Below are 19822 nucleotides of genomic sequence, written 5' to 3'. Positions count from 1 at the left end.
CCTTTTGCTGCAAGGTTTTCCCTCAATGGACATTGAACTTATGGGTCTCAATAAAAGAAGGTGAATTTATAAATCATTCTGTGCTCCGGAAGTGTTCTTCCTTCTCCTACTCCATCCCCAGCAAGAAAGTCAGGGTAACATGGCCTCATAATGGGATCAGGGAGCTTCAGAGACACAGCACAAATGGAGAGGCCAGACCCAGGAGCTACAAGGGCTGAGTGGGGGGGGTTCAAATTTCACCTGGGTTCCAGTTCTAGTTCAGGTACCTCCCAGCAGTGGAACAAATAAATAGAGAGCAAATTATTTGTGATGCCCATGTGACACGTATCTCTCTCTGTGTGTGTATTCCTCTCCGCGATTGTACCCAGCTATGATCTTTCACTGTGTATCCTAAGTCACCTGAGACCTCCTTCCTAGCCCTCTGGCATCAGCCGGGCTGCCCTGGGAAGGGAAGCATGAATTCCTGAAAGAAGGTAGATGTACCAACATGAGAGGAATGGGTGAGTGGTAACCAGATCCACCTGGGAAAGTCAAAAGGGAACATGCCAAGTGTTAAGAGTCCCGCTTGGCAGAGGGTTGGTGGGGTGACTAGAGCTATGGCAGTAGCTGGACTGTACAGATGGGAGAGTGGCTGGGGGTTGGGTAACTGAGAGGGGCTTGCAGCAATAGCTGGACTATACAGATGGGATGGCTGGCCTGGGCAAACTGCCCCCCACACATGAACTCCTCCTGCTCTGTGACGCACACAACTCTCCTTGAAGTTCCCAGTTGGCAATCGGTCAACACTGAGTCAGGATAGGCAGGGGACGCTCACACAGTGTAAGTTTTGACAGACTTGTAGAGGGGTGGGAGCAGACCGTTGTTCTCTCGGACAATTTCCAGGTACTCAGATGGAGTCTCCAGCAAGAAGGGCCCACAGCACATCTGGCAGCAGCACCTGACCCCAGAGGGCGGCTCCGGGTTCTTGTCAGACATGGGGGAAAAGTCAAAATCAGCCACCTATAGTGAACAAAACCCCACGGGTCAATCACCACCCACTGGGAGTCCCTAGGTGGCCTTAAAAGCTCAGCAGCCTAGCGGCAATGTGCACAGACATGCTCGTCTGGCACTACATATACTGTGCAAAGGGTGGGCATAGAAGGAGGTAAGTCAGGTGGGACACCAACTCACCAATTTTGCCCAATCTGTAGATACCTCTTTGGCACATCATCCCAAACCCCAGGGCCTTGTTCTAATATCAGAACCCCCTCCAGGCATCCTGCTGGCTCCCCAGGCCCACTCCAGAGATCCTTCCCAGGCAGGGGCTAATAATTCAGCTTATAGTCTACTGAGCACCCACCTCCACCATGTCCTTCTGCTGAGTGGCATTTCGCAGGGTCATGTACATGATGAAGGCCAGCATCACAGTGATAAGTGTGGCACATGGGAATGCAAAGACAGCCGGCTGAATGCCTGGGAGTGAGACAGCACAAGTTATGGGGCTGGGTAGCTGCTGCTGAAATGGTAGTTCTCTCATAACGCGGAGAGGAGCTGACCTCCAACAGTGATCTTACGTACACATATCCCAACTACACAACCTCAACGAGCAAATCTAAGACATGATAAAAAAACATATTGAGATGCATGGAGGTTTTAAAATATGCCCACAAGTTATTCAGGTCACTTCTGAGAGGGTAACATAGATTCCCCATCCTTGAGTGTTGGGCTGGACTCAGGGACCGGCTCCTAGTGTACAGCCAAGGACAGAATGCAGCACATGACTCCCAAGTCTGAGCCATAAGAGACATCACCACTTCCTCCTTGATCTCCTGGGTGACTTGCTTGGGGGAAGGGGCACCATGTTGTGGGAACCTCTAAGCAGCATTGTGACCTCTGCTGCAAACTGTCCCATCTGGAAGTACTGGGTTTACCCACCAAGTCTATTGCTGGGAAGCAGATGGCAGAGTAGAAAGAACCCAGTGTCTGCAGAGGTAGTCTTGGGTTTGATTCCTGGCTCTACCCAGGATACCTGACACTAATGCTCATTGCTGAGGCTGCCACAGTGAGGATGTAGCAATGTAAGAAGCAAGGATGTGCCTAGCACACAGTAGGTCATCAGGAAGTGCGGGTTCCCTCTCACTCTTCCCCCACCCTGCCATGAGGCTCTGTTTTCCAGGAAAATATGGCGTGATTTCCTGTACCACCATCTTCTCCACAGAACTTAGGGGAGCACCCAGAGGTGACTGCAGGCAGCAGGGCCCAAGGCACCCAGTGAGGCCCACAGGTCAGCCAGGGCCTGGAGTTGAGCACTACATCTTCTCAGGGATTCAGGGGGTCCTGGGGAGGTTGGAGCAGGCAGTGACAGTGTTGAATAGACCTACAAGGCCAGCCTTGGGGACAGGCATAGCTGGCAGAGTTTGGAACGAGCTCAGAAGCCCCGAGACAGACTCCTACCCCCACAGAAGAGTACTGGAGCAAGAGTCTGGATACCTGTGTTCAGATTCACACTGAGCTCCAGATCTGGTTTCCCTTTTGTAGTATTGACAATGGAACCAGGTGGGCATCTGAAAACCGCCCCTCAGGGTCCTAGAATCCTACTGTCCCCTCTGTGTAAGGATGTACTTTCCTGAGGTCCCAGAGTTCTCAACCACACTTGGCACTTTCTGGGTCACTCATACTCCCTGGAAGATACCCACAGCCCTGAGTGCTGGGCAAAGTCACTGTGGGGGATGCTGATTTTAGTGGTGGCAATAGCACCAGGGCAGGGGGTGGGGGAGAAGGAGGGAACATTGGGATGGTGGGGGTCCACTTAGTGCAGGAGCGTTCATGTCAGGGACACATGTGGTTGGTAACCTGTGGGAGGGGTGTTGACAATGGTGGTGATGAGAGTTGACATTGAGGGGTCCTGGATGGCCCAGTAGAAATGGTCTTGGTCCAGTGGTCAGTGGTGAAACACCATGCAGACTGGTGTTCACCGAAGTGGGTGGGGCAGAGATGCCTGAGGCAATCTGGTGGGAATACTGATGGGATTGTTCCTATGATGATGATGACAGTACTGGAAGAATTGTTAGGCATGTGTGTAATGGTGGCAGTTGGCTTGGTTTGTTTAGTGGTGCAGGTGTTGACGGTGGTACTGGTAGATGGATGGGTGCTGGTACTGAGATTGGTAGAGTCGGTTGCTGAGGGTAGAGTGGTAGCGCTGGTATTGGCCATGTTGGTCAACAAGGGTGTGGTTGGTTGTTGATGACCTTGGCAAGGTCAGCCTGCAGCTGCAGCAGGAGACGAGGGGTCACTTACTGGAGGGCCACACCTGGATCCTGTGATACTGATGTGTCTTGCTGATGACATTCTCAGCCCGGATGCTGAAGCAGTAGTCCCCAGGATCGCGGAAGGTGTGGGTCAGGTTGTAAGCTGTGCTGGCCACAGACACGGGGTGGCACTCTCCTTCCTCCAGGGGCAGGCACTCGGGCTTGAGCCGCCAGCACATGGTCAGAGGTGGGCTGCAAGGGAAGGGGACAGGTTTTGAGATAAGGATCAGCAAAGAAGGAGCACAGACCAAGTCCAAGAAAAGCCAGGTGGGCATGAACTTCAATGTCCTTTCCAGGACAGGACGCCAAGCCATCCTGGTCCCAACATCCCATATTCCACACCAGGGGGGCACGATAATGCAGAAGCCATGGACCCCCAGGGGGATTCAGGCTAATGGGGCTGAGACCTGCACCGAATGCTAAGTGAGGCAGAACGGGGCATGCTCCGGAAGCACAGTGGCACGGGAAGCTTGTTTCCAAAGCACAGGGGGAGCACCACGTTCTGAACTAGGAGGTCAGGGGAGACTTCCTGGAGGAGGTGGTGTTTAAGCAGGATCTAAGGCATAGCAGGCCTTTGAATAGGATGTGACCAGTCTGCTTTATCTGCATAGCACCGTCTCTGACGCTAGAGAACGCAAGCCTATTGGAGAAATGTCAAAAGAACATTCCCGGCTCACACACGGAGGCCCTGAGGAAAGCACACTCACAGCCCCTCAAAGGTCAGGGCTGCCCAGTGACTGGGGAGGCTGAGGCAGGAGGATCGCATATTTAAGGCCAGCCTCAGAAACTGAGCAAGGCCCTGTCTCAAATTTTTTTTAAATGGGGGAGTGGCTAAAGATGTAGCTGAGTGGTAAAAGCACCCTTGGCTTTGATCCCCAGTACTAAAAAAAAAAAATAAATAAGGCTGCCAAATGCCATCCTCAATGGCTTCCTACTCTCTATACTTTGCTCACTCTGCCTGGCCTGGCATACCTCTGATATGTCCCCGTGTGGGCACAAGAGTGCTCGGAGGGCTGAGTCCTGATCACTGACCTCTGCCATTCTCTCTCACTCAGTGGCCCTAGGGCAGCTTTGTGGAGAACACACACTCAGCATCTCCACATCTCCTCACTTTCTACAGCCTCAGCCTCGTTCTGCTCTGGCCAAGAGCCCTGCTGGGTCCCCTGAGGGGGCTTGCTCATGACACATTGCTGGGATGATCTACTTCCGTTTCCGGTCCCCCCTTGTCCACTGCTGCAGACAAACAGCGGGAAGTAACAGCTCTCTTATGCACTCTCCCAACAGCTTCCAGAACAGAGCCTGGTGCAAAGCAGACTCCGCCCACGTCTGCTGGCTGGTGCAAGATCCCTGAGGCCAGAGGGTGCAGCAGGCTTTCTGGGAGTCTGTTGCTCATTCCTAGAACTCCAAGAAAGGAGCTGTGCCCACAGCTGTCCCCAGAGCACAGCTAAGGGGCAGAATGGAACCATCCTTCCATAAGCCCTCAGACTTGGGGCCTTCAGGGGATGGAGCCTCTGTCAAAGTGCAAAAGGGTCACAGGGCACTGGCAGTGCACTCTAGGGTTCACTCACCTCCCCAGGAAGTTCAAGGTCACTGTCATCTTTTGGAAGGTCTGAATTATGGTGGGCCCCAAAACCTGGATGCCTCGAAGGGTTTCTGTAAGGAAAGAGGACCCCGTTAGACTCAAGAGCTGAGCACTACTGTCAAGGAGCTCCCAGACCCACCCTCTCCTCTCCTCTGTGTCCCAAGGGAGGGTCACAGGTCTGTCCAGGACACCTCCCCTGTCAGCAATAGGTGCTGAGGCCAGCTCGGAGACAGGAATTCAGAGAAGCAGGCGCAGGCCAGCTCTCCTGCTCACTGCCACCGAACTGTCACTTGTGCTGTGGGAAAAGCACCATCCAAAACCAAGAAAACGACTGGAAGTCGATGTGATCAGGCAACAGGGAGCAGAGGGGATCTTCCAGCTCTCAGCAGACGTCTGATCACAATCAGGCTCCGGGAGCAGGAAGACCTGGGCTCAAATGCCAGCCCTGCCACTGAGCAGCCTCAGAACCCCAAATGCAGTCTTGGGTGCCCTCGCCTAAGCGGGGGATACCAGTGGAGACTGCTCAGGGGGTGTAGGGCATGAGGAGGCGCGATGTGCATCCAAGCTCAGGCCAGCGACAGCGAGGGTCACTGTGATCAGGAAGGCAGCGGAGTCCAGGGCTCCTCGGGGACCTACCCTGCAGCTTCAGTGAGGCAGAGAAGTCACCGGTCTTCTGCACAATGCCGTTGGTGGCGTCTGGCTTTGCCTGCTCCCACTCGGCCACCACCTTGAGCTTCACAGTGAAGGTTCCAATAATCGAATAGTTATAATAGACCACGGAGTCTTCGGTCACCATCTGGGTCCTGGAAGAACAGGGAGGAGAGAGGAAGAAGATGGAGGGTCTTTTCCCCTTCCTATAACTCAGAGGAGATTCGTGGGCTTGTCAGAGTGGGGGCAGCCGACGGTGACATGTAACTACTGATGAGGACACCGGTCATCCCAGCAGCAGCCCCTTACTCCTCCACCCCCAGCCAGCCAGGACATGAGGTCCGCTGGCCCATTTCACAGATATAGAAACTGAGGCCAGGGAGGACAGGAGAGGTCCCACCTCGCTTCCATTCCTCTGTGTAGGGCTCTGATGTGAATGAAAGGCCGTGTGTCCTCCAAGAAGTAAACGGGGGACAGACACTTGGCCTCATGCTGCACGGGGACAGCTGTTGGGACCTCAACACTTCCACCCGCCAACCACGTGAAACCTTCACCAATGAAACCCCAACTAGAAGCCCGACCCCCGATGTCCAACTGCAGATCCCTTTTCCTGCCAAGGGCCAGGAAATCCACAGTCCAAGTTTCACCACTCGGTACCGTGTCCGTGTTGATTCTAGCAACTCCTGTTCCAGTTTACTGAGATCACACAGAACGTCCAATCCTGCTCCTTCTAACACTTCTTTGATGTCTAAAGAGATGATCCCATAATCTCTCCCCTTTGACATATTAAAATGATGAACTAAAATAATACAGTTCCTTTTTTAGTACTGTTGACTTTGATGCTTCTCAAACTAGGTTGTACAAAAGATAACATAACCTTGGGCCATAGTTACTTTTTTTTTTTTTTTGTATCGGGGATTGAACTCAGGGGCAATTGACCACTGAGCCACATCCCCAGCCCTAGTTTGTATTTTATTTAGACACAGGGTCTCCCTGAGTTGCTTAGAGCCTTGCCGTTACTGAGGCTGGCTTTCAACTTGCGATCTGCCTGCCTCAGCCTCCCAAGCCACTGGGATTACAGGCATGCGCCACCGGGCCTGGCATGGATTTTTTAAATAAATTTATTTATTTATTTATTTTAGTTATAGATGGATACAATACCTTCATTTTATTTATTCATTTTTATGTGGTGCTGAGGATCGAACCCAGTGCCTCACACACACTAGGCAAGCACTCTACCACTGAGCTACAACTGCAGCCCCCATAGTTATGTTTTTTTTTTAACATTTATTTTTTTAGGTGTAGATGGACATAATACAATGCCTTTATTTTCATGTGGTGTTGAGGATTGAACCCAGGTCCCACCCGTGCTAGGCGAGCGCTCTACCGCTGAGCCACAATCCCAGCCCCCATAGTTATATTTTGATTAAAGGAAATACAGATAGAGCCAGGCACAGTGGGGCATGCCTGTAACCCTAGCAGTATGGGAGGCTGAAGCAGTAGGATTGCAAGTTCAAGACCAGCCTCAGAAACAGCAAGACCCAGGGCCAGGGCTGTGGCTCAGTGGTAGAGCGCTTGCCTAGCATGCGTGAGGCACTGGGTTTGATTCTTAGCACCCCAAAAAAATAAACAAATAAAATAAAGGTATTCTGTACATCTACAACTAAAAAAATTTTTTTTAAAAAGAAAGAAAGAAACTTAGTAAGATCCTAAGCAACTTAGCAAGATCCTGTCTCAAAAAATAAAAAGGTCTGGGGATGTGGCTCAGTGGTTAAGCGCCCCTGGGTTCAATCACCAGTACCAAAAGGAAAAAGAAATACAGATACATTATGGGGTAGAGTATACACTGGGCAACTGTTTTCACATGAAATCTACAGCTTGGAAGGAGAGGTGACTCTTGGGCTGGACCTCTGTAAGGGTCTGAAGACTGCTGTCTCTTTCCTCTGAAGATAAAAGGATTTGGTGACAATTTCAGACATGCATGACTCTTGTTGACTCTGGTTTATTATTAATTTAATGAAGTGATGTAAGATCAAAAAAAAAATGGCATGTAGTTTCCTAGTTTGAGCTGTGTTAGTTTTGTAGACTAAATCAAGAGAGTCTCTATCTTGGTTTCTGCTCTGGAGGAATTTATATCATAACAGGATATTTAATGGATCTTTGAAAGCCTAAAATACCTTGCTAATAAAGTCACCTGACTTGTTGGTTCTTAGAGATAACTCTTCAAGTCATTCTAGTAATTTACATTTTCCTAGGATATCATTCCATTCACTATCATTTAAAAATAGATTAGCATGGAGTTTTGAATTAAATAAAATAATACCTTACACTTTAAAAAAATAGTATTACTATACCCATAGTGATCGCTACTTTCAAATCCTTGATAGGATTTTAAATTCGTGTGTAAATGCACACTTTCTCCTTTCAATGAATTAATAATAGCTGGAGATCTCCACACTTTATTTTCTCTGCCCCATCTTTTGCAAAAAAAAAAAAAAAAATTTTTTTGAATTTATCAATTCTGGTTTTCTACTTGTAATTTATCTTTTTTATTTTGATAAATGTCAATTCTTTCACTTTTTGTATATTTTTTTCCCTTCTAAGTCCATGAGTTGAATTTTTTTAATCTTCATTTTTCCTTAAAAATAATCATGAAAACACTTAAGACTATGCATTTGCCTCTGTTTACAGCCTTGAAACAGATATTCTCTTAGGTTTGTATGCACAATGTTCCCCTCCTCACTATTTTCTAATATTATCTCATCACAGTTTCTTTCAACCTAAAAGGTTTCTGTTGTTGTTGTTGTTGTTGTTGATAGTGATGATGCTAAGATCAAAACAGAGCCCTCCCTGAACATGCTAAGCACATGATCTACTACTGAGCTAAACTTCCAATCCCCAAGAATCGTGTTTTAAAATGTCGAATTGGTGGGGTATCTTTGTTTGCCTGAGGGTCCTTCTGGATAGTCTAACGATACTGAGTGGTGAAACTTGGACTGTGGATTTCCTGGCCCTTGGCAGGAAAAGGGATCTGCAGTTGGACATTGGGGGTCGGGTTTCTAGTTGGAGTTTCATTGGTGAAGGCTTCATGTGGTTGGCAGATAGAAGTGCTCAGGTCCCGCCAGCTGTCCCTGCGCAGCATGAGGCCAAGTGTCTGTCCCCCATTTCCTTCTTGGAGTACACACGGCCTTTCATTCACATCAGAGCCCTACCCAGAGGAATGGAGGTGAGTTGGGACTTCTCCTGCCCTCCCTGGCCTCAGTTTCTGTATCTGTGAAATGGGCCAGCTGACCTCAAGCCCTGGCTGAGGCACATTTAGGGTGACCTCAAGCCCTTGAGGCACAATGAGGGCTGTAGACACATTTAGGGTGGAGGCTTTGAGTCACATGGTATCACTTGACATGGAGCTTGAGGTCAATCACATGGGTAGTCAGTCATTCCTATGCAACAGAGCCCTGTTATGGAATAAACTGTGTCCCCTCTAAATTCATATGCTACAGCTCTAGCCCCCAGTATGACCATATCTAGAGATAGAGCCTTTAAAGAGGTAATTATGGTTAAATGGAATCACAGGGTGAGACCATAATCCCATATTAAACCATACCTATGAGTCTAATAGCTCATGATGAAATCTAATATTAAACCATTATTCTGAGACCAATAGGTCATGTGAAACTTTCTGGGCAATTATCCAACCTTAGCATGGTCTTGGGAACCCTCCATCATCAAACCTGCAATTGGTGTCAGAGGTTGTATTAGTCAGTGTTCTGTTACTGTATCAAATAATATCAGAGATGATCAGCTTATAAAGAGAAAAGATTCCTCTTGGCTCACAAGCATGACTGGTTGGCCCCACTGCTTTGGGCCCGTGGCAGCCCAGTACATCATGGAGGGAGCACACAGCAGAAAAGGCCCATTTGACTCATGATGGGGTGAAAAGAGAAGAAGGGGCAGGATCCCATGGTCTCCTTCAAGGACATGCCCCTGATTACCTAAGACCTCCCACTAGGCTCCACCTTTTAAAGGTTCCACCACCTCCCAACAGCACATGCTGGGGACCTTTGAGGGACATATCAGACTCAAACTCTAGCAAAAGAGACGATGTTCCTGCAGAGGGCGGAGCTCCCTCCAGCTGAGCAAGTCAGTCTCAGAAGTGAGGGCAGCCTTGCGGATGATGATTCCTTCTAATTTTAGAGTTCACTAACCTCCAAGCTGGTCTACAACTTTTTGTGCATTAGGTTTGTGAGCAAAAAAAAAAAAAAAAATTTTGTGAACTTCTGGTCTGTACTGTGATTGGAACACGAAGCTTATACATTTTATTTTAGGGGATGTTTGGCATTTTAGGCTCTAGAATGTGATTTTATTTTACATATTTGTAAATACTCATACATTATTTTGTTTTTAGGTCCAAAGTTCTGCATAGAAACAAACAATATTTTTTTTTCATTCAAACAGTGTTATGAAAATCCTCTGTTGCTACCTCAGTTGTCTCTGAAATATCAAAGTCAGAGTGTGGAATATTAAAATCTATGGTGTGTGTGTGTGTGTGTGTGTGTGTGTGTGTTTTCCTTTATTCTCCTCTTTCTGGGTAATTTCCCCAATAGGACCTTCTTTCTTATGTATTTTGATGCTGCAATACTCCCAGAATAAATTTTCAGGGAAGACACTACAGACCTGAGCCTTTGCAAAATATATAAAGAAGGCCCTATTTAGTCTTGGAGCCCATCAGAATCAAATGAAGAAAAATCCTACCTACCTTGACCTTCCTTAAGGGCTGTGCTGGGCACAGATGGCCCCCCTCTATTGGGCTGCAACATGTCAAAGGCAGGACCAGCAACCAGTTCATGAATATCCCTGGGACCCCAGGCCCGACACAGAGCAGGTGCTCAAGAAAGGTTTGGTGGATGAGTAAGGAGCATTCTGCACAGGAGGGATAGCAGGGCAGGCACTAAGGGACCCCGGCTACCACCCATGCCTTTGGGACATTAAAGAGGCTACATCAAGACTTACCCATCTCCGAAGTCCCAGCTGTAGAGAAAGGAGGCTGTCTTGAAGAAGTTGCTTGGGTCATGAAGGAGGAAGGAGACTTTAAGAACTGTCTTGGTGAGGTAGGAGCTGGGCCAGGGCAGGGAGGTGTTCTGGGCAACCACGATGTTCCCCACGAGGAACTCTGGGAGAAACAGAGGAAAGGTGAGTCCATAGAGGGACTGGGAAAGAGGAGACTGGGAGCTGCTCATGGTTAGCAAGCAAGGCAGCCTCTCCCTACCTGGACCTTCTGGCTTTCAGAGCTGGGCGGGAAGAGGGGACCTCACAGGTCCCTGAACACACAGGCATCCACGTCATCCCCCTGATGTATGGATACTCACAATATATGCTACATACATAGTTTGCACTCCTGTTTCCCTTTCACCAGGACCCTGAACTTCCTGGCACAAAAGATGCCCGGGAAGTTCAGGCTTTGAAAGAAACTTTGGGGAAATATAGTCAGCTGTCTGTATCCAGGGGTTCTGCATCCACAGGTTTAACCAACTCTGGTAGAAAAATACTGGGGGGAAAAATGCATCATTACTGATGGATGGCATTTTTCTTTCCTTTGCATTATTCTTTAAACAATACAGACTCACACTTCATAGCATTTACATTGTTCTGGGTATTATAAGTCATCTAGAGACGACTTAAAGTATACAGGAGAATGTGTGTGGTTTGTGTGCAGATACCAACTATATTATATAAGGGGCTTGAGCACCTACAGATTTTGGTAACCATGGGCGTTCTGGAACAAATTCCCCCAAAGATACTGGAGGGAAAATGCATTTCAAAATGTTAGATGAAATTAGAAAAATGCATAATTCTACAGATTGCATCTCCATACCTAAGGTGCTGGGCCTGTAACCCCAGCAGTTTGGGAGGCTGAGGAAGGAGAATAAAGTGTTCAAAGCCAGAGTCAGCAACAACAAGGAGCTAAGCAACTCAGTAGGACCTTGTCTCTAAATAAAATACAAAATAGGGCTGAGGATGTGGCTTAGTGGTCCTGATTTCAATCCTCGGTACCCCCCCCCCCAAAAAAAAAAATAAATAAATACAAAATAGGGCTGGGGATGTGACTCAGAGGTCGAGTGCCCCTGACTTCAATCCCTGGTACCTCCCAAAATAATAATAATAATAAAAATAAAAAGAATATGAATAAGAAAAAATACAACTTATTGGATTGGTTCTACAATTCTGTGCTTTGTTTTTTTCTATGTAATTTTACGAGAATGCAGATTTACCCATGACACTGCAAACTTACTGTAAGGGTCATTATTTCAATACATTTAACCAGTCCCCTAACGGTTGCCCACTTAACTCCTTTATATCTTCTTATAAACACTACTGCAATGAACATCTGAGTACATAAAACATTGCCAAATGGAGGCTTATTTCTTGAATATAAATTTATTATTAGATTATAAGCTGCAAAAGAGCAAAAGGCCCAGAATCTCTTGGACAGAGAGAAAAGAAAGAGAGAGAGAGAGAGAGAGAGAGAGAGGTGTAGTGAGAAGAATCAATAACAAATCACTGAATGCAAGACAAGAAGAGCTTATAACCATTAATATATATATATATATATATATATATATATATATATATATATATATATATATATACACATATTGATGAGCTGTTCTCCACAGGATTGTTTTAATAATTCTCCAGGAATAATATGTGCTGTGAGTGTCTATTTCAGCATAGCTCTGCCTGCAGAGGGTATTAGTATTTCCTGACCCCTTTTAACTCAACAGACAATAGAGAAGGAATCCACGGGTATAATTGGTATACTACTGAGGTTGCATGTATTTCTCTGCACCAAACACCTGAAGGCAAATTCATATTCCAGGAAAGATCCTCACCTGTGATGGGCAGGACAACAAAGTTCCTGGCCACTGGATGGCACATCCAGCAGTCAGCAGCAGTGACCCAGACAGAGACGGGGAACTCCCCAGGCACGTTGCCCACCACGCGGATGGTCGAGCTGAGATCGCTCTCCATCTTGCCAGTGAGCACAAGTGGGGTGTGGATCCAGTGGAAGCGGTAGAGATGGGCATCAGTGGGCAGTGCTAGGCTGCCATTGTCCTTGGCCACCAGGCTGGCTGAGATGGTCACCTCTGCTCCTGTAGTGGCAGGCCCGTCGGTGGTCAGATTGAGTTCATACATGCCTAGGAGCCAAGAAACAGATTATGGAGGTAGGCAAAGGAGCCCCTCAGCTACCTTTGGGAGGGCATCCATGCTCGCAAAGTGGAACCCCGCTATTTGCAGGGGACATATTCCAGATCTGCCAGTGGATGTCAGAAACTGAAGACAGAACCAAACCCCACAAATGCTTTCTCCCCCCACCACCATTCATACATACCTATGATAAACCAATGCATAAATTACACACAACAAGAGATTAGCAATAGAAATTAACAATAGAGTAGAATTAACCAGGGACAGTGGTGCACACCTGTAATCCCAGCCACTTGGGGGCCGAGTCAGGAGGATCACAAATTTGAGGCCAGCCTGGTCAACCTCACAAGACCCTGTCTCATGGCCAGGCATGGTGGCACATACCTGTAAACCCAGAGGCTCAGCAATTGTGCAAGGCCCTAAGCAACTCAGTGAGATCCTGCCTCTACATAAAATATAAAAAAGGGCTGGGGATGTGCCTCAGTAGTTAAACGCCTCTGGATTCAATCCCCAGTACCAAAAAACAAAACAAAACCCTGGGTTCAATACCCAGTACCACATACACGCACAGAACTTTTTATATATATTTTAGTTGTAGATGGACACGATACCTTTATTTAATTTATTTATTTTTATGTGGTGCTGGGGATCGAACCCAGGGCTTCACACATGCAAGGCGAGCGCTCTACCACTGAGCCACCACCCCATTCCACACACACAAACAGAATTTTAACAACATACTAAAAGTTATATGAATGTGGCCTCTCTGCTCTCAAAATATACTGTCCTTACCTTTCTTGTGATAATGTGAGATGACGCGATGCCTATTTGAATGTCATCATGACATAGGATCAGGCTACTGTTGATCTGATGATCATCTCATCGGAAGGAGGGTTATTGAAAAACGACCATGCAGGAGAACGTCAGAGGACTGAAACCTTGGAAAGCGGAACCAGGGATAAGGGGGACTACTGCATTTTATTTTACAGGTGGGAAACCTGAGGCTTAGGCGGCTCAAATGACTTGCCTGATCCAGCACATTCATTGTCAAACTGGAATTCAAAGCCAGGTCCAACTGACTCCAAATCCCAGGCTTTTTACAGCATCTCCAAGTTCATTTTCCTTTCGTGCCAATCAAGGGCTTACAAAGCATGTGGATGGCTCAGCCCAACCAGGGCAGACTTACTATACCTACAAAGTGACTGCCACTGCTTGTCACAGGAGGGGCCAGCACAGCTGCCCCTGTAGAATAACTGCTGCCAAGAGATGCCTGCATTTTGCCAGCCGCAGTGGTGCACACCTGAAATTCCAGTGGCTGAGGAGTCTGAGGCAGGAGGATCCCAACTTCAAAGCCAGCCTCAGCAAAAGCAAATGCTAAGCAACGCAGTGAGACCCTGTCTTTAAATAAAACACAAAACAGGGCTGGGGGCGTGGCTCAGCGGTCCAGTGCCTCTGAGTTCAATTCCTGATACCCTCCCCCCACCCCCCAAAAATGCCTACATTTCCATTCTTTGGACACACTTTAACGTTGAACAAAATTCAAATTTGGAAAACAAAGTTGAGTGAAATTCATGGGCATTGTCCCGAGTCATTTTTCTTCATGTATTTTAGACAGTTGCAGAATATTTTATATAAACAGGTAAGATATTCAAAGTAAGCTTTGCCTCCATCATAAAAATAATGCATAGGCATCAAGAATAATAGACATGTCCCATTATTTATCCTGCCTCCCAGAGACAATAGCTGTTGTCACACTGTTGTCCTCACGTATCTTTCTCACGCATGGAAGTTTTTCCGGTCATAATCACTCTGCATGCAATTTTGAATTCTTTTATTTTCACAGGATAGTATATCCAAAGCATGTCCGTGGTGGCAGTAATCTCAATTTCAATATTTGCATGATTATTCCTCCTGCAGGTTTTATTTTACTTCACACCACCTCACTCTTACCAATAGTGCTATTGGACATTTGGATGGAGTTTAAATTATTCAAATTTGATTGCTTAAATTTAGTTAAAACTAAGAGTTCAGTTTTTTAGTCACACCAGCCACATTCCAAGCGCTTACCCGTCATCTGTGGTTACTGGCCACTCTCAGCTCAGGTACAGGTATCCTTGGCCAAACTTCTCCTGGCCAGCCCTGGCCTCATCCCTGTAGCTTCTCTCCCCTCACTCTCCTGGGGGAGGAGGGGCCAGCTATCCCTAGAATGGATCCCAGGTCTTTGCCATTCAAGCTCCTCCCATCTGGCACATTCCTGGCCTCTCCATCCCTACTCCATCCCATTGCTTAAGGCTGGCATGCAGCCCTGTCTGGATTCCTGCTCCACCCTGGTCCCTGGTCCCTAGCGTCCAGGACCACCCCAGTGACAGTTTCCTGCACAATCTGACCACATGCTCACAGGCTAGCCTCAGCATGGCTCCAGATTCACATCTTGGAACATCTGTACTGTGGCACTTTAATTTTTGCAAACACCCCTCCCCCCCTACACACACACAGATGGACACGACATCTTCCAGGAAGCCTTTGTGTACCCTTGGGCCCCAGCACTCTCTGGGCAGCCTGAGCTTATCGCTGTCACACACCATAATGAATGAAGGTTCCCTCTTCTCCCCCAGTGTACTTAGAACTCCTTGAGAGCAGGGGTCATCCCCAACTCCTCCGTGCTCAGCAAAGTACTGACTGAGTAGGTACGACACAGGGACCAGCCCACCTGGCACTGCCCCCAAGGACTGTTCATCCAGGTGCTACCAATTGAGCCCCTTCTTTGTATGCTACCTCCGAAGGTGCTGGGAGGACCCAGAAATGCAGGACATGTGCCTGGCCTGGGGGAAATCACCCCCGTTGGTCTCTCAGCAAAACTGGGAGGTGAGTTTGTTTTCAACTGTGCCCCAGTCACTCCCATAGCAACTTTACCTGCCTCCACTGGGGACTTTGGCTCCAACCTCTCCTCTCACCCAAGTCCCACATTCCCTTTTCGAGTCTCTTTCCTTCAGGGCCATTTCTTGAATGACAAAGGCACTGGAGTCAAGATGCCAAGGTCACGTCCAAGGAAATTCTGGCATTGAAAAGGAGACCAGTATTGTCTTAACCCCAAAGAGAGAATTCCAAGCATGGTGGTGGAAACTTACCCAAGAAAATACAGTGTGAATATTACACTGAGGATCAGAGGTCTTCGAGAGCTACTCTGCTGCCCAGGACCACCCAGCAAATCCACACCCCAGGGCTGGGCTCCAGTCTCCCTCTCTCTAGCTGGAGGCAGCCAGGCCCAGTGGTGCAGAGGGAGCTCAGATGGGAGGCCACCTCCTTCCTTCTCCCTCTGGCTCCTGCCACCCCCCATCTTTTGCCTGAGAAGCACAGACTAGGGAGAGACTGACAGGTGGCAGGGACATTCTGCTGCATGCTAATGGCCATCCTGCGTCTGCAGTGAGATGGGTGCCTGTCAGCACACTACGCAGATCCATTGCGACCGCAACGGAATCAGGAGGGCAGCCGGCTGGGACTGGGAGGAGGGGGGGGGCAGGGAGGGGCTGTAGCCACTGCAGACATGGATGCAAACACTGGCTTAACTCACAGCAGCCCCCACCATCTCTGCCAGGGCTTTTGGAGGTGTCTGTTGAAGGCTGAGCCAAGCACAGTTGAAGGAAACCAAGCCCAGGGGCTGCTGCTTGACCTATCCAAATCCATCTTTTCTGGTTTGAGTACAGAACTGCCAGGAGAGGGCTTGGGATTGACACTAGTTCCCAGGTGATCCATGGCTAAAGTGACCAAAGCAAAAATGAAAGGGGCAACTGCCCCCAAAGCTGGGCCCTGGAAGAAATCCTCACCCACCAGCTATCCAGGGCCTCCACTTGGGGGGTGTGCATTTTCCCACAATACAGCATGTGGGGCCCCAGAACATTCCAGAAAATGGCTATATCTGCCCTTTCACAGATCACACGTAGACAAGCCAAAATACCTCCCTAAGACCAATAACCTGTCATGATTACCAGTCCAATACATGGACTTCTGATGCATAAATCCTAGTTTGGATGCATCCATCAAGCTGATCTCTAATGGGTGGAGGAGAAAGTACGTTCCCCAGCTCCAGCCTCAGCTACTGTTAATTTTGACTCTATCAAGGATGCAATTGGCCAGCCTAGGAACCATATGTATTTCCAAATAATTTATTTTATTTTTGTATCAAAATTCATTTTATTTTTTTTTAAAAAAATGTGTCCAATTTCTAGACACATGTAGCCCAAGTGGATAAGAGACTCGATTTCTGTATGAATTTCCAAGGGGAAGCAAGTGATCCTGTCCAAGCACAGTTTCCCCAAATTCTCCTAATTCATGCCTAAGACGCAGGTTCTTCTTACCTTTTGGCTTTTCTTCTACAAATGTGCATTAGATTCCTTCCTCTCCCTACCACTCTTTTATGGGTAAGGGCTACTGAAAAATCTTGGTATTCCATTTGTGGCGCCCTACCCCCATAGCTGCCCACGTTCCACCTGTCTCTCAGTTCTCCAATCTGGGTCCTTTTATTGATTTCACAATGTGTTGGAAGGTTGGTGCTGGCCTCTGGATGGTGGGCCCCGAAGGAACCTGTCAGCTGGGGGTCCATTTTAGAAATCACTCCCAGTTAGGAAATGGCAGACTGGCCTCCTGGGCTCTAAAATATCATCCCTTTACCCACAAAGCCAACCCAAGCAAGGTGAAAACCTCCCTAGATCAAGGTGGCATCTTAAGGGAAAGACGCAGCCCTGTGGGCAATCTGTCGGTGCTCCCTGGGGTGCTGTGGCGCAAGGACCGCCCGGGCCCACCCGGGCCCACCCCGGCCCACCGGGGCCCACTCCGGCCTCCCGGCATCGTCCTCCGCTCCCCCTCGCTCAGTGACGCCCGGGGATGGATGGAAGCGCCGGCCACAGCGAGCGCTTCTCAGGGCAGGCCGACCTGAGGGTGAAAGCAAGAATTGAGGGGCGCGGGGAGTCCCGTCAAGTGCCCGGGAGACTTCTGGGGAGAGGGGACAAGGGAGAGAGGGGAGAGAGTCCGGCGCCCTACCGGCCTAGACTCCCAGACAGCAGCGGTGGCCTCGAGGGAGGAGGGAGGAGCGCGCAGGGCGCACGGCACCACCTCCGCAGCCCAGGCTCGGGCAGCCGGCCCGCTAGGGACCGCCCCGAGCCCCGGGCGACCTGCGGCTGCGGGGACAGGGACGTCCGGGCCAGCTCCTTACCTGCCGCCACCCTCACTGGGGCTAAAGGCAGGAGGCAAGCGAGCCAGAGGATGCGACCGACGTGAGACCAGACCACGGGGGCCATGGCGAGGCCTGGCGCTGCAGGAGCGCGGAGGGGACGAGGAGGGAGCCGGGCTCGAGCTCGGTAGCCGCTCCTCTGGGCGCGCGTCACGGGCTGTGCTGAGAGGTGCGGGCGCCGCGCTCGCTCGTCTTCGCCTCGGGACGCTGTGTCGCTGCGCGCCACCGCCCATCCGCCGCGCGACCCCGGCCCCCGTCTGCCTGTCCTCGGCGCCGCGCCCCCTCCCCGCGTCCTTCCCCACGGCGGCGCCCCGGCCTCCCCGCGTCCTCGCCCCTCCCCAGTCGGCTCGCGGCAACCCTCCCTCCCTGTCCTCTCCCCGCATCCTCTCCTCCCGAGTCCGCGCCCCCGCACTCTGACTCAGCGTCCCCAGAGGCGCGCACCGCGCAGCAAAGCCGCGCGCAGGCCCCGCGGGCCTCCCCAAGAGCCTACCTACCGCACATTCGCCTTTGGAGAGATCGTTCTTCATTCAGAAAACGTCGCCTGCTGCTTGTCAGCGCTGGGCACAGGGCCTGGAACCGCCTGGAACTCCTCTTGAGAGAGGGGCCTGAGCGCACAGACCCTGCATCTGGTCTAGTACCCCCTCTTTGCTCCTATTGTAAAGCGGGGCTCATGCCTACCTGGATCTCCCATCACTTCGTTGTCATTGAAAGCCTTGCGAGGGTCCGACATGCACCATAAAAGGTGATCACGACCTATGCTCTTGAAGCCTAAGTAGGTGCTTCCCTCTACCATCACAGGGCAGAACAAATCTCCTGGGAGCCGCCTGGGGCTTGACAGGCCCGTGGTCTCAGCTGTGCCTCTACCTTGCTGTAGATCCCTACACTTGACAAGAGATCCCTACACACAGTGAAGTGAGTGGATAGCCTCCCAGGCCCAGCAGGCACCGATGGATAATCATTGCATGATCCTCTGCCTTGGCATCAAGGCATACAAAGGGCCATCTCTGGAACAGCTGTGGGCTCCGCTGAGGATGGACCCCCATCTCAGAGGGATGGAGGGGGTACAAACTTGAGGAAGCCCCATTAGAAAATGTCAAAATTGTTAGATGTCACTCCTCTGTACCATTAATGGCCACACTGGTGGCAAACATCAAGCCTAGGAATCAGGAGACTTTGGGTTCTCCCTGGGGTTGGATGATCTTGGAAAAGTCACTTTCCTCTCTGTACCTCAGTCTCTTTTTTCTTTAAATTAGGGATAGTCATAGTGTTGACCCCTATGAGAGTGTTGTAAGGCAAAACACAGAACAGTGCTTAGGAACACAGTAAGCATCCAATTAGTATTGGCTGTCATCCTCAGAATTGCTTAAGGGCTTGGGAGAGTTTCATTTATTCATCAGGAATTTGAAGGGATTGAGAAGGAAATAAAGGTAAGGCTACAGTTTCAGATATTTAAAACTAACATGATACAAAGGTCTGGTTGTGACTTTTAAAGTATACTAAACAGAATAAGATTTATTGTTTTATATATATGTAACTTTAATAATTCTACAGTGGCCACCTTCAAGGCCACCCTGAAGCTGAAATTGAAGCAACCCTTTGTTTAACTCCCTGTTTGCCAGTATTTTCCACAGGCATCTCTCTGGGCTCTCTCAGGACCTGTTTGTTCCACCTCATACAAGCTGCACAGTTAGCTTCTTCTCCAGGCCTGCAGGGGGAGTCTGTGGAGAAAGGACAGGAAGTCCTCTCAGAGAGCCAGTCTTTCAACTTTTAAATGTAGTTGTCTAGAAATATAGTCACACGTCATTTTAAATTTTGTAGTAGCCGCATTTTAAAAAGAACAAAAAAGGTGAAATTAATGCTATTGCTATATTT

The 19822-nt window shown here is 49.1% G+C and overlaps 1 protein-coding gene across 3 annotated transcripts; it reads right to left on the bottom strand.

Moving 5' to 3' along the window:
- Positions 1-810: 810 nt before the first annotated feature.
- Tmem130 (transmembrane protein 130) lies at positions 811-18017 on the bottom strand. 3 transcript variants are annotated; one of them, XM_027953288.2, is made up of 8 exons: positions 17933-18017; positions 12408-12713; positions 10528-10687; positions 5506-5672; positions 4856-4940; positions 3277-3479; positions 1340-1452; positions 811-999 (listed from the first exon to the last, which is right to left on the bottom strand). In XM_027953288.2, the coding sequence occupies exons 1-8, from the start codon at positions 18015-18017 to the stop codon at positions 811-813; spliced, it is 1308 nt and encodes a 435-aa protein (XP_027809089.2). The 3 variants fall into 3 exon arrangements, with proteins under 3 accessions (XP_027809089.2, XP_027809090.2, XP_027809092.2); XM_027953289.2 differs by having other exon boundaries at positions 811-963; XM_027953291.2 differs by lacking the exon at positions 12408-12713 and having other exon boundaries at positions 811-963.
- Positions 18018-19822: the final 1805 nt, after the last annotated feature.

The sequence above is a fragment of the Marmota flaviventris genome, chromosome 19 (genome assembly GCF_047511675.1).
Source record: "Marmota flaviventris isolate mMarFla1 chromosome 19, mMarFla1.hap1, whole genome shotgun sequence".
In the NCBI taxonomy this organism is placed as follows: Eukaryota; Metazoa; Chordata; class Mammalia; order Rodentia; family Sciuridae; genus Marmota; species Marmota flaviventris.
Note: the sequence above shows the minus strand (reverse complement) of the source record. Positions and strands in the feature narration are given on the sequence as shown.